This window comes from Diabrotica virgifera, chromosome 8 (genome assembly GCF_917563875.1).
Source record: "Diabrotica virgifera virgifera chromosome 8, PGI_DIABVI_V3a".
NCBI lineage: Eukaryota > Metazoa > Arthropoda > Insecta > Coleoptera > Chrysomelidae > Diabrotica > Diabrotica virgifera.
In genome coordinates, this window is record NC_065450.1 from 76,748,768 (window position 1) to 76,771,483 (window position 22,716).

General features: G+C 34.5%; 1 protein-coding gene across 1 annotated transcript in view; it reads left to right on the forward strand.

Annotated features, from left to right (window-relative positions):
• The window catches only part of LOC114340510 (uncharacterized), a 55,363-nt gene that overhangs the window by 14,906 nt on the left and 17,741 nt on the right, over positions 1-22,716 (forward strand). The window contains exon 3 of the mRNA XM_050657553.1: positions 5,911-6,867. Coding sequence (XP_050513510.1) covers positions 5,911-6,867 — 957 coding nt within the window. The remainder of the gene's footprint in view (positions 1-5,910; positions 6,868-22,716) is intronic.

Here is a 22,716-nt window from a genome sequence, read left to right on the forward strand (position 1 = left end):
TTGTTTTTCATTATTTCTGCCTTATCTTTGGATGAACATAATTCCACTCTACACATTCTTTTGTGATTCTTGGTTATTTCCTATATCTCACATTTTGCGTTTAGCAATGTTGTGATTTTATCCTCTACTTCTTCTTTCAGGAGTTTTATATCTTTCGTAGTTTCCAAGCCAGTTATAATTTTATTGTTTTGGCGTTCCTTCTTTTCCATGCTTTCCATTTTATCCTCGAGAATTTTAATTTGAGATCGCATTTTTTCATTTTCCCTCCTTATTTCTTTTATTTCTCCCAGGCTTTGCTTTCATTCATTGGTTCCATCCCAGATTGCTATTAATAATCTTTTATTTGGTACGCGGGATCCAGGACTATAATGTAAGAAGTCTAACAATATAAACCAGAAATAACAATTTTGATTGTACTTATACACTGCTCAGCATAAAATTAGGGTCCCCTCGTAATTTGAATGTATTTTAGAAATTATTATTATTTTTTAAATACACTCGTCACAAAATTATCGCCTACATGTATTAAGTCCAGAAGTTTTGATTAGTATCTCCTAAATTATTTTGTAAATGCTAGGGAATGAAACGTATGAATATTTAACAGTGGTTTATTCCAGTAAATTGAAAAATCAAAGACTAACAGGTCAAAAAGATGAAAATAACAATTATTCAACAAAAATTAAAAATACAAATCTATAAAGTAAGGAATTTCAAGGACAAATTGAACATTTTAGTATCTGTTATAGCACCTCTGGCCTTATAAATGACGTCCCTCATTCTCTGTGGAAAGATTCTTATCAGAAACCGTATGTATTCCAAATCCAAATTTTCCCATTCTTCCGTTAACACATTTCCCAGTTCATCAAGGTTATCTGGAGCGACAATACGGGATCTTATGTGGCTTTCTAGGTATTCCCAAACATGCTCAATTGGGTTTACGTCTAGGCTGACTACTGGCCAATCAAGAACTTAAATAGCAACCTCTTAATTATTTCCAAATTATCTCCAATAATTGGCACAAGAACCGTTTTCTTCCAGAACCTCTCTTGTATAGGTAACGATCAGCTGTCAGACCCCCCTACGAAAAGACCCCCTATTTATGAATGAGCCAGGAAACTTTGACCCCTAGCCATGAGATAATATTAAAAAACTGCATACAAAAAATGCATTCTTAAAGTGCATCACAATCAAACAATAAAAAAAATCAGAACTCGTCAATTATCGGAAGAAATGAGTTCAATTTTGTTACTCGGGGATTTTTGGGGTCGCTGACTACGAATATCACGTCGTACGTGATCTTCGGAGTACTTGGTGCCCAGGGTACCTACTGTTTACCTCGTTTTCGGGAGTTTTCGGCAAATTCATTAAAAAATTAGTTAAAAATCATTACTCGGGGTGTTTTGGAGTCGCTAACGACGAATATGACATCGGAAGTGGTCTTCGGAATACCTGGTGCCCAAGGTACCTACTGTTTACCTCATTTTCTGGAGTTTTCGGCAAATTCCTTAAAAAATTAGTCAATATTATTTACCCGGGGGTTTTTGGTGTCTTTGACGATGAATATGAAATCGGAAGTGATCTCCGGGGAAAAAAAGATTGATTTCACGACCGTCATCGCCGTACGTACATATATTATTATAATGTACGTATAACAATATAGACCTGGATCCCGCGTAAGAAAGAAAAGTTGATTAATAGCAAGCTGAAAATTTGTTAATAGCTTAACGGTGTCTAGTCGGACAAACTTTGATGCACGGGAACACTGGAACAGGGGAAGTTTTAACTGTGGAGCATGATAAACGTGTCGTCCTGACAAGTTTGTGATTGTGAAAAATAGCAAGTTGTTTTTAAGTTTATTCGATAGCCAACGTTATGTAATATATGAGAAAATGTTTGTCCGACAAAGATGTTGAGCATTTTAACGAGTCCGACACGTAGAACATGTCACATCACAGGAATTATGTTGGTCATGAATAGCAGTCTGGTTTTTGCATGAGAGTTTATGAAAGGTTAAAAAAGCAATTGGAAGTTCTGGCCGACAAAATTAATGGGAAGTTTTCGTAGTCGGACATTCTAAACAGGTAAGATATAGACAAAAATGCTGGTGATAAATAGCTTTCCGACAAAGACGAAATTTAATTAAGTAAATTATTCCTTACCAAGAATGACTGTTGTCGGAAAAAAATAAGGGGTAGATTTTGTAGTCGGACAATTTAAAAAAATAATTTTTGAAATTTCAATAAGGGGTGATTATTCTATGTCAAAAGTTCCTGCAATCAATTACAATCGATATTTTTCGATTTATCTCAACATCATTTTGATACCTCACTGTAATACATTTATAGTAGATCAGGCAAATTATATTATGGATTGAATGGTCTAGCTATCTTTGTCTGTTACATGCGCGGGATCGCTTTGTTAAAAGAGAAGGATAGACCACCTATCGACTTTTTGCACTGTATTCCCTGTCTACCCTTATGTCTATGAATACATTTCCATTTAAGAAAAATTGTCACTTTTTTTGACAATAATTCATAATAAATTGCAATCGTAACTTCAAATTTAAACTAATCGATTTATTTTGGAAGCAAATTATTTCTAGCCATGTGACATATTAATTACATTAATATTTCATTTGTAGAAAGTTGAGAAAAATTACGTTATACAATTTTAGTAATAATTTATTTAAGTACCATTTTGCAATCAAGCAAAGCATTATAGCACGAAGAATGATATTCAATAGAATTTTCACAATTATCTGGCAACTAAACCTCATTGAATTGATGACCAAGTATTTTACTGACTTTGTAAAATGTTCGAAAATTACTCAAAAATGTTCCGTTGAATGGTTTCACTTTTGATTTGGCGACTTAAAATTTAAACTGTTGACACTCAAAAATAGACACAAAAACACTCCATAGTTAATATAAATTTTAATTTCCAACACACGTGGCAAACAGAAACTCAGAGAACATGTACTTTCAAATACTACTTTGTATAGCACAAAGTGTCACACTGACAAATGCAGCCTTCTAATACATACTTCTAAGCATAATGTGTCATATTTACGTCTATTCTTAAAAGCACCGAAGTTTTAGACTCTTCACATTTTTCAATGTCGTTGAGATGGTTAAGATTTGAGTATGGAAAAAAATGTATACAACGTTTTTTGTAGGAAATTTTCCGTACTTTCTGATGCGCCTAATTAGAAAACCCTAAGAGATTGCTTTCACATGTTCTTTGACATTTTTTATTATCATTTTGAGAATATCTAGAACAAACTCCACCCAAAAAAATAATTGTTTTGCAATATATACATGCATTGATACTTACCTCACTGTTTTTGGAGTGTGCATGTATATATATGCACATGCAAATATGTGAATATAAATAATAATATATAACTAAAATAGCTTTATCAATATGTGACTAAGGGCCGGTTGTTCGAACGCTAATCAAAACTGATCATTATCAAATATTTAATTACAATTATATTTGATTAAGCGTACTTCTGATAAATGTCGCATTTTGAGGTTATGTTGACTGATTTATTTTATTATTTTGGTTTTAATTTAAAATAAAATATAATTAAACTCTTTCTGATGTTAATTTCTTGTTTTTACTTACAAATCAATAATAATAATAAGCAATTTTTAATAATGTAAGAGCTGCGGTTATTTTTTAATTACTGTATTACCTACAATCAATAACTGACTAGTGTTTTACATGTATTTTTCATGTCGCGATTTGATTCCCATCAAGAAAATTGATTACAATAAATGATTGATTATAATCAACTTCTTGATTAGCGTTCGAACAACCGGCCCTAAGTCGTTCTGAAAAAATGTTTTTTTATTGATTTCCTTCGATTTGCCCAAACTTTTTGTCCGACATATATCTTTTTGCGTTACAAAATATAATTTGTATATAAACAAATCAAAATTAGCTTGCTATTTATCACCAACATTTTTGTCTATATCTTACATGTTTAGGATGTCCGACTAGGAAAATTTCCCACTAATTTTGTCCGACAGAACTTCCAATTGCTTTTTTAACCTTTCATTAAACTCTCATGCAAAAATCAGACTGCTATTCATCACCAACATAATTGCTGTGATGTGACATGTTCTACGTGTCGGACTCGTTAAAATGCCCAACCTTTTTGTCGGACAAACATTTTTTCATATATTATATAACGTTGGCTATTGAATAAACTTAAAAACAACTTGATATTTTTCACCATCATAAACTTGTCAGGACGACACGTTTATCATGCTCCACCGTTAAAACTTTCCCATGTTCCAGTGTTCCCGTGCATCAATGTTTGTCCGACTAGACACCGTTAAGCTATTAACAAATTTTCAGCTTGCTATTAATTAACTTTTCTTTCTTACGCGGGATTCAGGTCTAATACTAATATTATTGAAGTGAAAACTTCTTTAGGGACGTTGTACACTTTTTAGATGGCGAAAAAGTATTGAATTAGCGACCGTCATCGCTTCGGCGAATTAAATTTTTGAAGTGAAAAGTTCTTTACTGACGTTATGCAATTTTTATATGGGGAAAAAGTATAAATTAGCGACCGTCATTGGTTCGACGAAATAAATTTTTGAAGCGAAAACTTTTTTAGGGACGTTGTGCACTTTTTAGATGGGGAAAGAGTGTTGAATTAGCGACCGCCATTGCTTCTGCGAAATTAATTTTTGAAGTGAAAACTTCTGTAGAAACGTTGTGCCCTGCTTAGATGAGGAAAAAGTATTGAATTAGCGACCGCCATCCCGACCGTCATTGTTTCGACGAAATAAATTTTTGAAGTGAAAACTTCTTTAGGGACGTTGTGCCCTTTTTAGATGCAGAAAAAGTATTGAATTATCGACCGTCATCGCGACCGTCATTGCTTCGACGAAATAAATTTTTGAAGCGAAAACTTTTTTAAGGACATTATACACTTTTTAAATGGGGAAAAAGTGTTGAATTAGCGACCGTCATCGCTTCGGCGAAATAAATTTTTGAAATGAAAACTTCCTTAGGGACGTTGTGTACTTTTTGGATGGGAAAGAAGTATTGAATTAGCGAACATTATTGCTTCGACAAAATACATTTTTGAAGTGAAAACTTCTTTAGGGACGTTGTGCACTTTTTAGATGGGGAAAAAGTATTAAACGAGCAACCATCATTGTTTGAGGAAATCAATTTTTAAAGTGAAAACTTCTTTAGGGACGTTGTGCACTTTTTAGATAGGAAAAAAGTATTGAGTTTGCGACCGTCATCACTTTGCCGAACTAAGTTTCTTATGTATAATATATTATGTGTATGTATACATAAATAGCATAGAACGTACGCAACGCGTATGTAATATAGGTACCTATAGCACTTCTTTTTGGATGGGGAAAAGCATTGAGCTCGTAATTTATATACTATAAGAAGTTTTCAATTCTGTCGGCACTCCTATGAGTGCTTTAAATTTTTTTTAATAAAACAATTTTCACCCCCAGAAGGGGTTGCATCCAACCCCAGGGTAAAAGCGCAAGTTGGCACCATGTCACCTTTGTTCCTTGAGATATCCTCTAACCACTTATCAATTTTCATGCAAATCGATGGAGGTTCAACGAAATCGGAGGTAATAGCTCATATCCACCTTCTATTCAGTGACTGCACTATTAACGAATGCTTTATTATAGTGATAGTGAATTAAACATGCATAAAAAAGAATAATAATTTCGAAAATAAACTCAAATCACGGGGTGACCATAATTTACGCTCAGCAGTGTACATTATATAAATTTCTTGCTCCAAAAACTATCGGAACACAAACACAGATTCTCTGTAGCGAGTTCTATTCACAAGTGGCATCATACCGTATTCTTTGTATTGTAATTGAATAGAATATGAATTATTGTTATTTTACAGGAAGAAGACCACAGGCCAGTGTTACATGTCCAATTTAACAGTGATAGTCGTAGTCAAATGTCTGCAGTAAAAAAATCATGTTCTATTGTTAATTCAGATATTTCTTCTTCCTCGTCTTCCAGCGAATCTTTAGATGACATTTCAGAAACTCGACCTCCAGACGGTGGCTGGGGTTGGGTTATAGTGTTAGCTTCTTTCGTGGTCAATTTAATAGCCGATGGAATAACGTTCAGTTTTGGTGTGATTTTCGTTGAGTTCTTAAATTATTTCGGTGAAAACCGCGGTACTACAGCATGGGTTGGTGGATTGTTTATGGCGATGCCACTTCTGTCAGGACCTGTGGCTTCGTTTCTTACAGATCGGTACGGATGCCGTACAGTGACAGTTTGTGGTGCCATAATGGCATCTACAGGGTTTGTGATCAGTTCTACAACAAACTCCATGACAGTACTGTGTATTACTTTTGGTGTTTTGTCTGGATTTGGTTTGAGCTTGTGCTATGTAGCTTCAGTAGTAATAGTAGCTTATTACTTCGATAAAAAACGTTCTTTTGCTACTGGGTTAGCAGTGTGTGGTAGCGGAATAGGAACCTTCATCTTCGCACCATTAATTCAACTTCTTCTTGACGAGTACGGATGGCGAGGTACTACCTTGATTCTCGCTGGTCTGTTCTTAAATCTAATCGTTTGTGGTGCACTTATGCGAGACTTACCGTGGACATCACAAAAGCAGAAACAGTTGGCCAAAGAACGAAAGCAAATCAGATACTTAAAACGGAAACAGAAAGAAGCTTCGGCTGATTCTTTTTCTGTTAGCAACAGTACAAATACAGCGAGTGTGTTACAAGCGATTACGGAAGAGAAGGAACAAGACCAGGAGGTTTGCGATAAAAGATTGAGCAGCTCCTTGGTCAATTTGCCCACGTACGTGAGGAATGGAGAAAAGGTTCCCTTGGAGGTTCGTATATTTATCTGTATTTTCTAATTTTTATTCAAAAACACACATAATTTTAGTTATTAGACACTGGTGTGAGAACTTTTTTTTATTTATAATTGGCTTTGGCATAAACCAATTAGCCAGACTTATTTTTTATTTATAAAATACAAAAAGAGCATTTTTTATGATCCAATATAAATAAATTAATTGTTCAAATTCTCACACCCTAGGAAAAATGTTATTATGTTAGTAAAATTTGATGTGAGAACTTGCTTCTCATTTTAATGAGAGTAAAAGGTACCCCCTTTCTTCTTCTAACGGTGTCTTATCCTTAAGGACGTTGGCCATTACATTTACCTATTTAATTTTATTTGCAGGCTCCCTGAATAGTTCTATATTCGTCATATTCATCCATTGTCGTAGGGTTTTAAGCCAAGAGTTCGGTCTTCTTCCTGGTCCCCTTTTGCTATTGATTTTGCCTTAGATTATAAGTTGGAGCAGTTCATACTTTTAATATCTTACGGTGTGACCAAAATATTGTGTTTTCCGTTCTTTTGTTATAAGCATAAGCTTTCTTTCCTTGTTCATCCCCAACAAGACTTCCGCATTTGTCGTATGGCTCATGTAGGATATTCTGAGCATTTTACGATAACACCAGAATTCTAATGCTTGGATTCTTTTTTATGTTGTTTCTGTCATTGTCCATGCTTCAACACCAAAGAGCAAGGTGGAGAAAATATAGCACTTAAGTATTCTAGTTCTCAATGAGATACCCAGCTGGCGCTTAGTGGTGAATTTTGCCGAAAACCTGGCCAAGATGCAAAAAATTAAGTTTATATATTCCGAGAAATTTTATATGAATCTTGCTCTGTAGGTTTCTGAGGATCATAAAAGGCCGTTGAGGGTAGAACAATACAAGCTTATCACATATTTATATTAGTGTAAAGTTGCGACTGAACGAAAGCATACCGAATAAAATTAAAGTGTGTTATACAATTGGGGCATTGTTAGGTTTTCGTTTAAAACTATAGACATATATTATTTTGTTATTTTATAGTGGATGCTATTTTTGGAGGTATTAAGTGGAGTATTTTAATATACTTTTTAGATTATTTTTCCTAACATAAACTTTATTTACAACATATTTACAAAATGTTGGCAAGAATCTTCAATCGTTTTCTGTTTACCAAGTTTTAAAATGGGAAAAGTAAAAAAGTCAGCTTTGATCAGCAAAGATTTTTTGCTTAATAAATAATTCAATATGTATAATATGTATAAATATTCCTCAAGAAATCATCTGCAACAGGTTGCAAACTTAACGGAATTCTTCATTTTAAAAAACTGTAACATGCTGGAGAATTTCTACATTAAGAGACTTTAATGTTATGGTCAGTTAATAAAGTAAGAACAAAATATGAAGTAGCTGATCCAGTAAATTTACAGTTTTTTTTGCACAAGAACCGCCGTTTTTTGTTATTTTTTTGCTTTCTTCTTCTTTTTTTTTAATCTTTAAGTGCTTTTACCTTTAAGTATTTATAGGCCTATCTTTTTACTTTCTTATTTTTATATTTTTTAATAATTTTGGTCGTGCGAGTCCAAAAATTTTGCCTTTTTTATAAATAAAACGCATAAACGATATTTTAAATTAAGAAGCCAAAAATAGGTAGGTCAACTCTTAATACATCTTAATTGTTTTGTAAATGGATCCGATTAATTATAATTATTACCTACCAATGTGTGGCTTCTTAACACAAAGTTTCGATTATGCATTTCATTTTTAAAAAATTAAAATTTTTGGCTCGCACGACCAAAATTATTAAAAATATAAAAATAAGAAGCAAAACATAGGATTATACATAAGAGTAAAAGGACTTAAAGATTATTAAGAAAAAGAAGAAGAAAGCAAAAAAATAACAAAAAACGGCGGCTCTTGTGTAAAAAAAACTGTAAATTTACTGGATCAGATGCTTCATATTTTGTTCTTACTTTATTAACTGACCATATTATAGCATTAAAGTCTCTTAATGTAGAAATTCTCCAGCATATTATATTTTTTTTTAAAATGAAAAATTCCGCTAAGGACGCAACTGGCTTCAGATAATTTTTTGAGGATTATTTATAAATATACATTTTTTTACTATTTATTAAGCAAATTATCTTTGCTGAGCAAAGCATTCTTTTTTACTTTTCCCTTTCTAAAACTTGTAAAACTTAAAACGATTGAAAATTATTGCCAATATTTTGCAAATATAGTGTATATAAGTCTATTTTACGAAAAAAAGTCTAAAATGTATAATAAAATACTCCACTGACCTCCAGACATGGCATCCACTATAAACTAACAAAATAATACACGTCTATAGTTCTAAATAAAAACCAAACAATGCCCCAATAATATTTTATAAAACACTTAATTTTTATTCGGTCCGCTTTCGTTTAATCACAACTTTACACTAACATAAATGTATGATCTCATAGGCGCCCTTACCCATGGGCACGGCCACGCCCCCCTACTTTTCTGTTGCTTTAAACTAGGGATGGGAAAAACCTACCGGTTTAAACCTAAAACCGGTTTTCTTACTTCGCAATAACCGGTTTTACCGGTTGTTTTTTGTCCCGGTTATAACCGGTTTTTTCTTTTTAAAGTAAAAACCGGTTATTAGGTTTTTACGGTGATTAGTATTAGGTTAGGTATTATTTCGGATCCCAATCATAATTATTATTCTCAAGTAATTATTCCAAACAAAACCATAATTCAAATTTTATTTTATTTTATAAAATACAGAAGCAAACTGAAAGTGCAATCTCACATCAGCCAGAAACAATTATTTTTATTATAATATTTCCTTGAAACGGTATTTGTAATCCTAATATTTACATAAGAAGGGATCTGGTTGAATTAGACGCAAACATCATCTATTTTTCACACTTAACTCTTGACATTGAAAGTGGGTGAATGACTTTTTCTGATTACCAAAAATAATTCTCTGACTATTAATATCGAATTACTGATTACGAATACGTATCTCCAAGAATTTCGCTACGTTTTCAAAACGATACACTCATACAGGAAGTATTAAATGAGTTAAAATGTACCTATTCTACAAATATACAAACGTGTTAAAAGTAATACATGTTCTTTCGATAGTACTAATTTTGATCATATTGTTATCGAGTCAAATGGAGTATCGCAAACTAAAGTGTATTGTAAATGTAACTTTGTAACCTACTGGATTGAAAAAACCGAAAAACGGTTTTTCCAAAAACCGGTTTTTTTGGCCGGTTATAACCGCCAGGTTAAACCGTAAGCAAAAAAACCGGTATAACCGAAAACTGGTGTTTTGTCAAAAACCGCCATCCCTACTTTAAACTATATACAGTCATCCAAAGTATACAAAATGTAATGTGCAACATCTTCACGTCTGGCCCCTCCCCTAAAAATTTGTTATATGGGCGCCCTGCATGATCTGCTTGTATTGTTCTACTCTTAACGGCCGTTTATGATTCTCAAAAACCTACAGAGCAAGGTTTATATAAAATTTCTCGAGATATACCTACATATAAACTTAAATTTTTACATTTTGGCCAGGTTTTCGGCGAAATTCACCACTGTGCGCTGTGACCAAAATACATATTGTGTTTTCCGTTCTTGTATTATAAGCATAAGCTTTATTTCCTTGTTCATCCTCCGCAAGACTTCTGCATTTGTCGTATTACCCCAGGCTGTGGGTGAAAAAAGTGATATAATTCAGGAAGTTTTGAAACCTATCAGGTGTTGTAAAGGACGATGCCAGGAATAACTTCTACTAAAATGTAACCAAAAATATTGTGCGCTTTTTTTTATTGCGATTTTCATTTGTTAAATTTGCAATTTTTAATGATTTTTAATTTTGCAGCTTAGGCTATTGATTTTAGAGAAAAACTTTTTAATAGAAGTTGTAGTAAATTAAAAACCTACAATTTGAGCTATGGTAAGTTTAATTTCGTTAATTGGTTATTGCAAAACAGCCTACGAAAGGTCCAAATTGGCCGTTTTTTACAATTGCATTATTTATTGTACAAATAATTTTTTTTTATTTTTTAAAGCTTTAAAATGAAGATCTTTCAATTCCAAACATACAAAAAAATTGTAAAGCCAGATTAACGAATTTGTTGCTTAGATATTATAAATTGTTTATCCCAAGAGGTCAAATGTCGAAGGCTATAACTTAAAAAAAAAAAAAATCGTAGAGAGTTGGTGAAACATCCAATCTCCTTCTAAAGAGTTATATTTTCATATTCTGATGTAAATAAATGCGTAAAACATTTTTAAACCTCTAATTTTTGGGTTTGAAAATAAGGGGGCAAATTTCGTTATAAACATTTAGAGCTGAAGCGGCCCTGTACATCCTATGAGTTTTTAACTTACATATTATTTTTGCTGAAGATGAAACGAAGATTTATAAAAAAATAAAAAATTTCTACGACCAACTGAAGCCGAGATAATTTTTGGGTTTGAAAATAAGGGGACAAATTTCGTTATAAACATTTAGAGCTGAAGCGGCCCTGTATATCCTATGAGTTTCTAACTTACAGATTATTGTTGCTGAAGACGAAACGAAGATTTATAAAAAAATTAAAATTTTCTACAACCAACTGAAGCCGAGATAATTGTTTTTTTTTTCTTAAATCGTAGTGCCTTTATTTATAACAATTAAGAAATTATTTTACAGTCATTGACTAAAGAAAGACTTATATTATCTTAAAATAAAAATTATTATAAAATATAATTACATTTAATTATTAAAAATTATTTTATAAATCGGTGCTCTTGCAAGCGGCCAAATTTTGCAAATCGCCCGGCTCGCTTCAAATCCGCGCAGTCGGAAAATTTTTACGTAACTTGTATTAAATTTTGACAGAAAACAAGTAATATACAGTCTATTTACCACTGTATTTGTTTTTCTTGATAAACTTTTATATGTGAAATCCAAAAAGAATAGTCACTACAAGAAGAAAAAGTTTTATATTGTATATTATAGTAAGAAGTATAAATAATATAAAAAATAATTTGTCTAAAGTGGAAGTAGTATTTATATGGGCAAAAGGGCATGCAGGTATACTGGGTAATGAGAAAGTGGATGAGTTGGCCAAAGATGCAATAAAAAAAGGTGAGATACTAACTCACATCTTATCGACAGATGCAATAAATGACGTCAAAGTTAGAATAAATAAAATATGGAAAAAAGAATGGAAAAATATTACAAGCATGTCAAAAAATTTATATTTTTCTTTACATCTAGAACTTCCTCCGCCACCTGAATACATATTTAAATATAACCTGCCAAAGCAAGATATTTCTACTATCGTCAGATTAAAAACTCGACACGGGAAATATGAGGCACATCTGCACAAATTAGGAATAATTAATTCATCAGTATGTTTTTGTGATAATGTTTCGATTAGAGATTTAAACCATATTTTCTTGGAATGCAAAATTAACGAGAGTTATATAAATCAATTATATTACAATTTACGACAAACACAAGTTCATTTTCCAATTAGTATAGAATATATACTAAGTTGTCATAAAATGGAAATATTTAAATTACACACACACACACACACACACACACACACACACACACACACACACACACACACACACACACACACACACACACACACACACACACACACACACACACACACACACACACACACACACACACACACACACACACACACACACACACACACACACACACACACTAATGTTTCGATTAGAGATTTAAACCATATTTTCTTGGAATGCAAAATTAACGAGAGTTATATAAATCAATTATATTACAATTTACGACAAACACAAGTTCATTTTCCAATTAGTATAGAATATATACTAAGTTGTCATAAAATGGAAATATTTAAATTACACACACACACACACACACACACACACACACACACACACACCCACACACACACACACACACACACACACACACACACACACACACACACACACACACACACACACACCCACACACACACACACACCCACACACCCACACACCCACACACACACACACACACACACACACACACACACACACACACACACACACACACACACACACACACACACACACACACACACACACACACACACACACACACACACACACACACACACACACACACACACACACACACACACACACACACACACACACACACACACACACACACACACACACACACACACACACACACACACACACACACACACACACACACACACACACACACACACACACACACACACACACACACACACACACACACACACACACACACACACACACACACACACACACACACACACACACACACACACACACACACACACACACACACACACACACACACACACACACACACACACACACACACACACACACACACACACACACACACACACACACACACACACACACACACACACACACACACACACACACACACACACACACACACACACACACACACACACACACACACACACACACACACACACACACACACACACACACACACACACACACACACACACACACACACACACACACACACACACACACACACACACACACACACACACACACACACACACACACACACACACACACACACACACACACACACACACACACACACACACACACACACACACACACACACACACACACACACACACACACACACACACACACACACACACACACACACACACACACACACACACACACACACACACACACACACACACACACACACACACACACACACACACACACACACACACACACACACACACACACACACACACACACACACACACACACACACACACACACACACACACACACACACACACACACACACACACACACACACACACACACACACACACACACACACACACACACACACACACACACACACACACACACACACACACACACACACACACACACACACACACACACACACACACACACACACACACACACACACACACACACACACACACACACACACACACACACACACACACACACACACACACACACACACACACACACACACACACACACACACACACACACACACACACACACACACACACACACACACACACACACACACACACACACACACACACACACACACACACACACACACACACACACACACACACACACACACACACACACACACACACACACACACACACACACACACACACACACACACACACACACACACACACACACACACACACACACACACACACACACACACACACACACACACACACACACACACACACACACACACACACACACACACACACACACACACACACACACACACACACACACACACACACACACACACACACACACACACACACACACACACACACACACACACACACACACACACACACACACACACACACACACACACACACACACACACACACACACACACACACACACACACACACACACACACACACACACACACACACACACACACACACACACACACACACACACACACACACACACACACACACACACACACACACACACACACACACACACACACACACACACACACACACACACACACACACACACACACACACACACACACACACACACACACACACACACACACACACACACACACACACACACACACACACACACACACACACACACACACACACACACACACACACACACACACACACACACACACACACACACACACACACACACACACACACACACACACACACACACACACACACACACACACACACACACACACACACACACACACACACACACACACACACACACACACACACACACACACACACACACACACACACACACACACACACACACACACACACACACACACACACACACACACACACACACACACACACACACACACACACACACACACACACACACACACACACACACACACACACACACACACACACACACACACACACACACACACACACACACACACACACACACACACACACACACACACACACACACACACACACACACACACACACACACACACACACACACACACACACACACACACACACACACACACACACACACACACACACACACACACACACACACACACACACACACACACACACACACACACTAGTAAGAAGTAACATTATTATTATTATTATTATATTTATATAACAATGAAAAAATTAAAAATACAGTTATATATTTCATATATATGTATCATATTTTTAATATTATTTCTTCAGAAATGAAATTTCACATATAAAAGTTTATCAAGAAAAACAAATACAGTGGTAAATAGACTGTATATTATAATGGTAATATTATTAAATTGTTTTCTGTCAAAATTTAATACAAGTTACGTAAAAATTTTCCGACCGCGCGGATTTGAAGCGAGCCGGGCGATTTGCAAAATTCGGCCGCTCGCAAAAGCACCGATTTTAAAAATAATTTTTAATAATTAAATGTAATTATATTTTATAATAATTTTTATTTTAAGATAATATAAGTCTTTCTTTAGTCAATGACTGTAAAATAATTTCTTAATTGTTATAAATAAAGGCACTGCGACTTAAGAAAAAAAAAACAATTATCTCGGCTTCAGTTGGTCGTAGAAATTTTTTATTTTTTTATAAATCTTCTTTTCATCTTCAGCAAAAATAATATGTAAATTAAAAACTCATAGGATGTACAGGGCCGCTTCAGCTCTAAATGTTTATAACGAAATTTGCCCCCTTATTTTCAAACCCAAAAATTAGAGGTTTAAAAATGTTTTACGCATTTATTTACATCAGAATATGAAAATATAACTCTTTAGAAGGAGATTGGATGTTTCACCAACTCTCTACGATTTTTTTTTCAAAAAGTTATAGCCTTCGAAATTTGACCTCTTGGAATAAACAATTTATAATATCTAAGCAACAAATTCGTTAATCTGGCTTTACAATTTTTTGTATGTTTGGAATTGAAAGATCTTCATTTTAAAGCTTTAAAAAATAAAAAAAAATATTTGTACAATAAATAATGCAATTGTAAAAAACGGCCATTTTGGACCTTTCGCAGGCTGTTTTGCAATAACCAATTAACCAAATTAAACTTACCGTACCTCAAATTGTAGGTTTTTTAATTTACTACAACTTTCTATTAAAAAGTTTTTCTCTAAAATCAATATCCTAAGCTGCAAAATTAAAAATCTTTAAAAATTGCAAATTTAACAAATGAAAATCGCAATATAAAAAAAAGCGCACAATATTTTTGATTACATTTTAGTAGAGGTTATTCCTGGAATCGTCCTTTACAACACCTGATAGGTTTCAAAAATTCCTGAATTATATCCTGAAATCGACCTATTTTTCACCCACAGCCTGGGGTATATGGCTCGTGTAGGATATACTGAGCATTTTACGGTAACACCAGAGTTCGATTGCTTGGATTCTTTTTATGTGGCTTCTGTCATTGTCTAGGCTTCAACACCATAGAGCAAGGTGGAGAAAATATAGCCCTTAAGTATTCTGGTTCTCAATGAGATACCCAGCTGGCGGTTGCGTAAAACTTTTTGCATTTTGTAAAACGCTGTATTTTCCTGTACTGCTTTTCCCAGACGTGTTCTTATCTCTAATGAGTGGTTCCAGGTTTCATCAAGATTACTTCCTAATTCTTGTTACTCTTTCCAGATCTGTTCCGTCGACATTGACCTTCACTTCCACAGATTACTTCCACAGTTATTCTTGTGACTCTTTCCAGATCTGTTCCGTCGACATTGAGCTTCACCCTTCTGTTTTTTATGCTTGCTGATGACCATCGTTTTTGTCTTCTTTGTATTCAATTTCATTCCAAATTCTCTACAGGCTATCGTAACTTGTAGTCTAAGAGCTAGTGAACCCTCCGATAGTAACGGTCTTCCTGTAAGGCTAGAAATTTGTATAGTAATAATTCATAGCACACCAACACTAAAAACCATGACCTGGCAGGCATCAGCTCTGCACGTGTATCTACCAGGTGAGTCGAGAAGTGCATAGTTTAGAGGTAAAATAAACTTTCTCCCTGTAAAGTTTAAGTAAGAAAACAATTTTTTTAATTTAATTTTAATTTTTTTAATTAAATTAATTTACACAAACAGAAAAAAAATTGCACACCCTGTATAAATAATTATGTTAACGTTTATACTACTGAATAGAGAATTAAATAACCTTTCAAATGAGCTATCACACGACCCCTACTCTCATTTAAAAAAAATCATCGATTACGTCATCACGCCCAGATGGATGACGTCACTAGTATTATATATATGCTAAAAACTCTTAATTTAAAAATAAAAATTGACCTATCTGAGGATTTTTCTTCAAATTTGCCCATTTTCGAGATAATGAATTTATGCAAACTCAAACGTCCTCACTTATACTACAGTGTCGCGCCCGCTTGATTAGCAATTAAAAAACAAAGGGGTCTTCGATATTGTATTGCAAAAAACTCTTCGGGATTTCATCAATCGATGTTTAAAGAATATCTGCCTACTTTGGCAACATTGAAATTTTCAGTTAAATGTCGGATTCAGGGTTAAAAATGGCCGATTTCGCAATTTTTAAAATATTTAATCCCTTATATGTCAAAAACTATTAACCTAAGAGACAAGTCACTATAGACCTTTTCTGTTTGGAATGATTAAAAAAACCTAAAAAATCTTTTTTCGATGCAAAAAAAATAATTTTAGGAAAAAACCCTAATCTTTCCCCTCGCCTGGCAAGGTCTTATGCTGTTCAGAATCGTCTGTCATTGTACACATTTCTTCTAAATGACTTACTCAAACACATACTTAAATTTAAACCTTACAGGAGAAAGTTTATTTTACCCCCTAAACTATGCACTTTTCGATTCACCTGATAGATACACGTGCAGGGCTGATGCCTGCCAGGTCATGGTTTTTAGCCTTGGTGTGCTATGAATTATCACTATACAAATTTCTAACCTTACAGGAAGACCGTTACTATCGGAGGGTTCACTAACTCTTAGGCTATAGACCATTCCAGGTCACATGACTTTCGACACCGTTGCTGGAGGGCAAAAATTGTGTTTTTGGTGTTATTTTTGCTATTTTCTCGTTTTATTATAAAAAATCTGTGGTTTTAACTACAAAAATTTCAAATATTGGATATAGGACACCCTCGTAGAGGATGCAAAAACCCGGTATAATCAGAAAATCAGTTTTCTTGGCCCATATCGTCGTTCTGTTTACAGTGTATTGTGATTATAGTGATTTAAAACATTTCGGTCTTTAAATGCGGCTGGTATTATAAAAAAACTTACTTGATCTCTTTTACCTTTACTGGAACACTTTCAAACTGAACAAAACGCTGGTATTTTAATAATATTCTTAAATTAAACAATGGTTTTCTACACTTAACCTAGTTTCTTTACAATATTTTTCCCACCAGTCGTTGTCAAATGACGTCACCCTGGAATGGTCTATTGGTTCATTAGGCGTTGCAGTGCTTAAGCATTATCTGCCAGAATGACCGTGTCATCAGCGTATCGCAGGTTATTTATACATTGCCCGTTTATAATTTATACCATCCGAGGTGCCTTCCAAAGCTTTCTTAAATATCTTCTCAGAGTAAACGTTGAACAGCAAAGGTGACAGGACACACCCCTGTCTTACCACCTTCTCGATATTGATTTTTCCAGATGTTTCGCTTTTTATTCTGATTTTAGCCTTTTGTTCTTGGTAGAGGTTTGAAATGATCCTTAATTTAAAAATAAAATAAAGATTCCCTTTTTTTTACTTTACCCTACCTTTTGATCCTTAATTCTTTATCGTCGATATTTCATAACCTTAAAATATCTCTTAGTTTATCATGTTTCAACAGGTCTTAAGCCTTTTGAAAGTCTATAAAACACAACTATACATCAGAGTCGACATCTCTAAATCTTTCAACTAGCACACGTATTGAAAAAAGTGCTTCTCTTGTTCCGAAGCTATTCTTAAAACCAAATTGAGTTTGATCAGTGTGTTCGCCTAGTTTATTGTATACTCTATTGTGTATTATTCGTAAGAAATGCTTCAGCATAATATGATTCCTCAGGCTAATAATCCTATGGTCTTCACATTTCTTGGAGTTTCTCTTCTTTGGTATTGGTATAAACACCGGTGTCAGCCAATCATTTGGTATTATGACTGTTTCGTATATTTTGTTAAATATATCTTCCCCCGTTAAGATAGAGGAGAAGACACCGAGGATAATAATCCAAAAATGTAGAAAATACAGGGTAACCATTAAAAAACTAAGTTATAAGCAACTTCCGGTATAACCGCAATTAGTAGCAAACAGATGAAAATATTTTCATTAAACAGTTCACTTTTCAAAAGCCCTTAATTGAAATTTTCATGATTCTGCTACCGTTAGTTCTCGAGATATTTCTAATTGGCCCTTTATTAAAACGTTTTTATATACTTGCCTTGGTTGTTGTCACGGTCTCCGCAAATTTTGTAATCCATTTTAAAAATAGTTCTAGGCTACCTAGGTACCTGAAATTTTCAGAATAGCTTAGAACTGGCTAACAGTGCAATATTTAACTGCTCTTATACAGGGTGATTGATTAGTGGGGTAAAGCTCTGTAGATCCGTTATAGTAGTGGATAGCGATAAAAGTTAATAACAAAAATTGTAGTCAACTTTGAACTTCACATTACAAAATTAGTTAGAATGTTACAGGGTGTTCGATAACATAGTGACAAATCAAAGTTATGTTTTTTTAAATGGAATTTTATTTTATATTCGACATCTTCTTAACTTCTCCATTAAAAAATATAAATGTTTGGTATATTATACAGGGGATTTACAAAGTTATAACCAATTTTATATGAAAATCGTAACAAGTTCAACTCCCTGTAGAAATAAAAATAAGCACAACGGCAATGGTTTATTGATGCCATATTTTTTCATTTATTGTCAAAATTTTCATAAATGATTGATTTTGCTAATTTTATTTATATTGAATACAAGGGGAGTCAAAATGCAAGTACATTATTTTCTCAATAATTTTAAATGAAACACCCTGTATTTTATATCACTATCGAAAAGTACCATTACCGTACTTTAATTTTTATATAACATTCCCTATGTCTAGGGTTACCAAATTTATTAAGGCCAAATCCGGACAGGGGTAGTCCAAGGGGTTGTAGAAAATGTAAAATGTGAGTTTGACTGTGTTGCTACTTCTACATTGTATATATATGCGAAATGCTTAGTCTGTACTGGGCCCAGGGATAGGATGTTCTTCTTCTTTCATACTTTTCAGAAGACATAATTTTTCTCAGAAGTGGCTTGTCATTTTTTATTTTGTCATGGAATTCGGAACATGACATTACAGAATTTGCTTTAATATTAAGAAGCTCCTTTATAACAGGCAGATATAATCTTCCTGTTTCAGCCGTCCCTTCCTGTTTCAGCCGTCCACATAAAATTCATCATCGAAAAGATACGTTCAGTAGGAGCCGAAGTACCAAGCAGACAAAAGATGAATTCTAACATTTTAAAAATATTCGTAAAGGAGACGTTGCTTTTAGAAAATGCTTCAAATATTTCTTGCCATTTGTCATAAGTGTTTGGGGTTTCTTCTTTAGGTAGTAAAGCCCATTTATGTTTCAGCTTTTTTATATCTTGGAGAAGTGACAAGCGCTCATCAAATAATTCATCCACATTGACAGAATTCGGTACAACGCTGACTATAGTTAAAGCGCTCTCTTCCATCTCTTTCTAGGTACGATCACCTTGTAGCCTTAACCATTTGATTTAGCGCAGAATGAAATTTCCCACCGTTGGGCCAAGTTTTTTCCATTTTTTTTAGTAAAGAAAAAAATCCGGACATTTCTCATATCCGGACGCCAATCCGGACATGTCTTTTAAATCCGGACTGTCCGGACCAAATCCGGACGTATGGTAACCCTACCTATGTCTAAATTTATTAGTTTTCGAGATATTTCCATTTTTCAGAGCAAATTATTAATAACGGGTCAAGTCTAAATCTATCCAAATTTTAGGAAAGCCATGACTGAATTGTCTAAAACTGACAATTTACGATTACTGATTAATTATCAATCTCTAATCAAAGTTGGTTACAATTTTTGTTATTAACTTTTATTGCTGTCTATTACTATAACGGATATACGGAGCTTTACTCCACTAATCAATCACCCTGTATGGATAAATCGATTTTTTTTATTTCAAACTATTTTAAAAATGTGACTAATGCAACGATATTTTAAAGTACGTTAATAAATCGATATCTACAAATTGATGGTGGGTCAGTGGCATTAGACTGCATATCGAGAGTTCCCTAGTTCGAACACGGCTGTTGCGTATCTTTTTTTAATTTTTTTAACAAATAATTAAAAGTTGATATACTTAAAATTCATATTTTTATCAGTTAATTAATATATATACCATTTTAAACAACTGTGGTATTATAAAAGTACTTTTTTATACTAGTGTAATTTTTGGAATTATAATTTTTACAGTTAATACACCTACTAAAAATTCATATTTTATTATTATCTACCCACGGTTTTACTCACGTATCGAGTACTAGGAAGCAGATTTGTTGATCTTTACCTCGGTGAATTGATATGTTGTGGAGTGCAACTATGTAGACTCCCCATGTCTCTACATTCATCACCCTTTTCCTTGCAATTTTTAGAAGGATGGGAATAGGTATAAGAGAGAATCTGTTTCCGAACTAAGAAATCCAAAGATTTATTATTTTTAAACATTTATTTGTTTAAAGATGGAGTCTTTTGGGTTTCGACATTTTGTTAATAGAGGTCGCTATCAGGGCCGGACTGGCTCATGAAAAAGGCGCCAACCCAAATTCTAAAAAAGGCGCCAACCTAATATCTAAAAAATGGCGCCAGACCCCCCTCCTAAGATTTTATATCAAACTTTTTATGCAAAGTAAATCAATATTACTCGTGAATTTTTTTAAGTATAATTTTAATTTAACTCCATGAAGTAATTTACTATTTTTATTGGGAATAGTAAATTATATTAAGATGCCACAAAAATATAGCTTCAGTTTCCCAGTATCCCTTTTAGTCCGGAGACATTGGAGTGAGTCATCAGTGGTGGTGCAGCTGGAACAAACTATGAATAAATGAGATGATATGGAACATCATCAACTACATCAACATCAGTAGTGAAGGGAACAAAAGGCAAGTACTTAGCAAAGAGGAAAAGAAGAAGGAGGAAACTATAATCTTCGGAAGAAGAGGATCTTCGGTTAGAGGATATCCGGTCAGGGGTAGGGACCTGACCAAGACGGATCTTCCAGGGGAGGCAACCTTGCAAAGGAGCTCCTCACTTAAGAAAAAAAGATCTAGAGAGAAGGAGGAGAACTCCGACATAAGACTATGTTAAGAGCAATGGAGAAACGAGAGTTACAAATAATTTAGTGAGACTAATGTCGAGATCAAGAATGATGTATAAACCTTCAGACAAGTCACCCTCGGCAGTATTGAGAAACGAGATAGAAAGTGGAGAAAACCGGCGAGGAAGGAAGGACTAAGGAGACGGCAAGCGTGTCCACACCGATGGACTTCGAATGTTCCCCGAAAAACTTAGTGAAAGAGCGATAGAAATGATCGCAACGGTCCCGAACTCAGGTGAAAGAGGCTTTGAAAAAATAAACGACATTATAAAGTCGAATGGGAAGAAAATATCTATATGCGGTCGCCAAATCGGGAAGAGGGAATA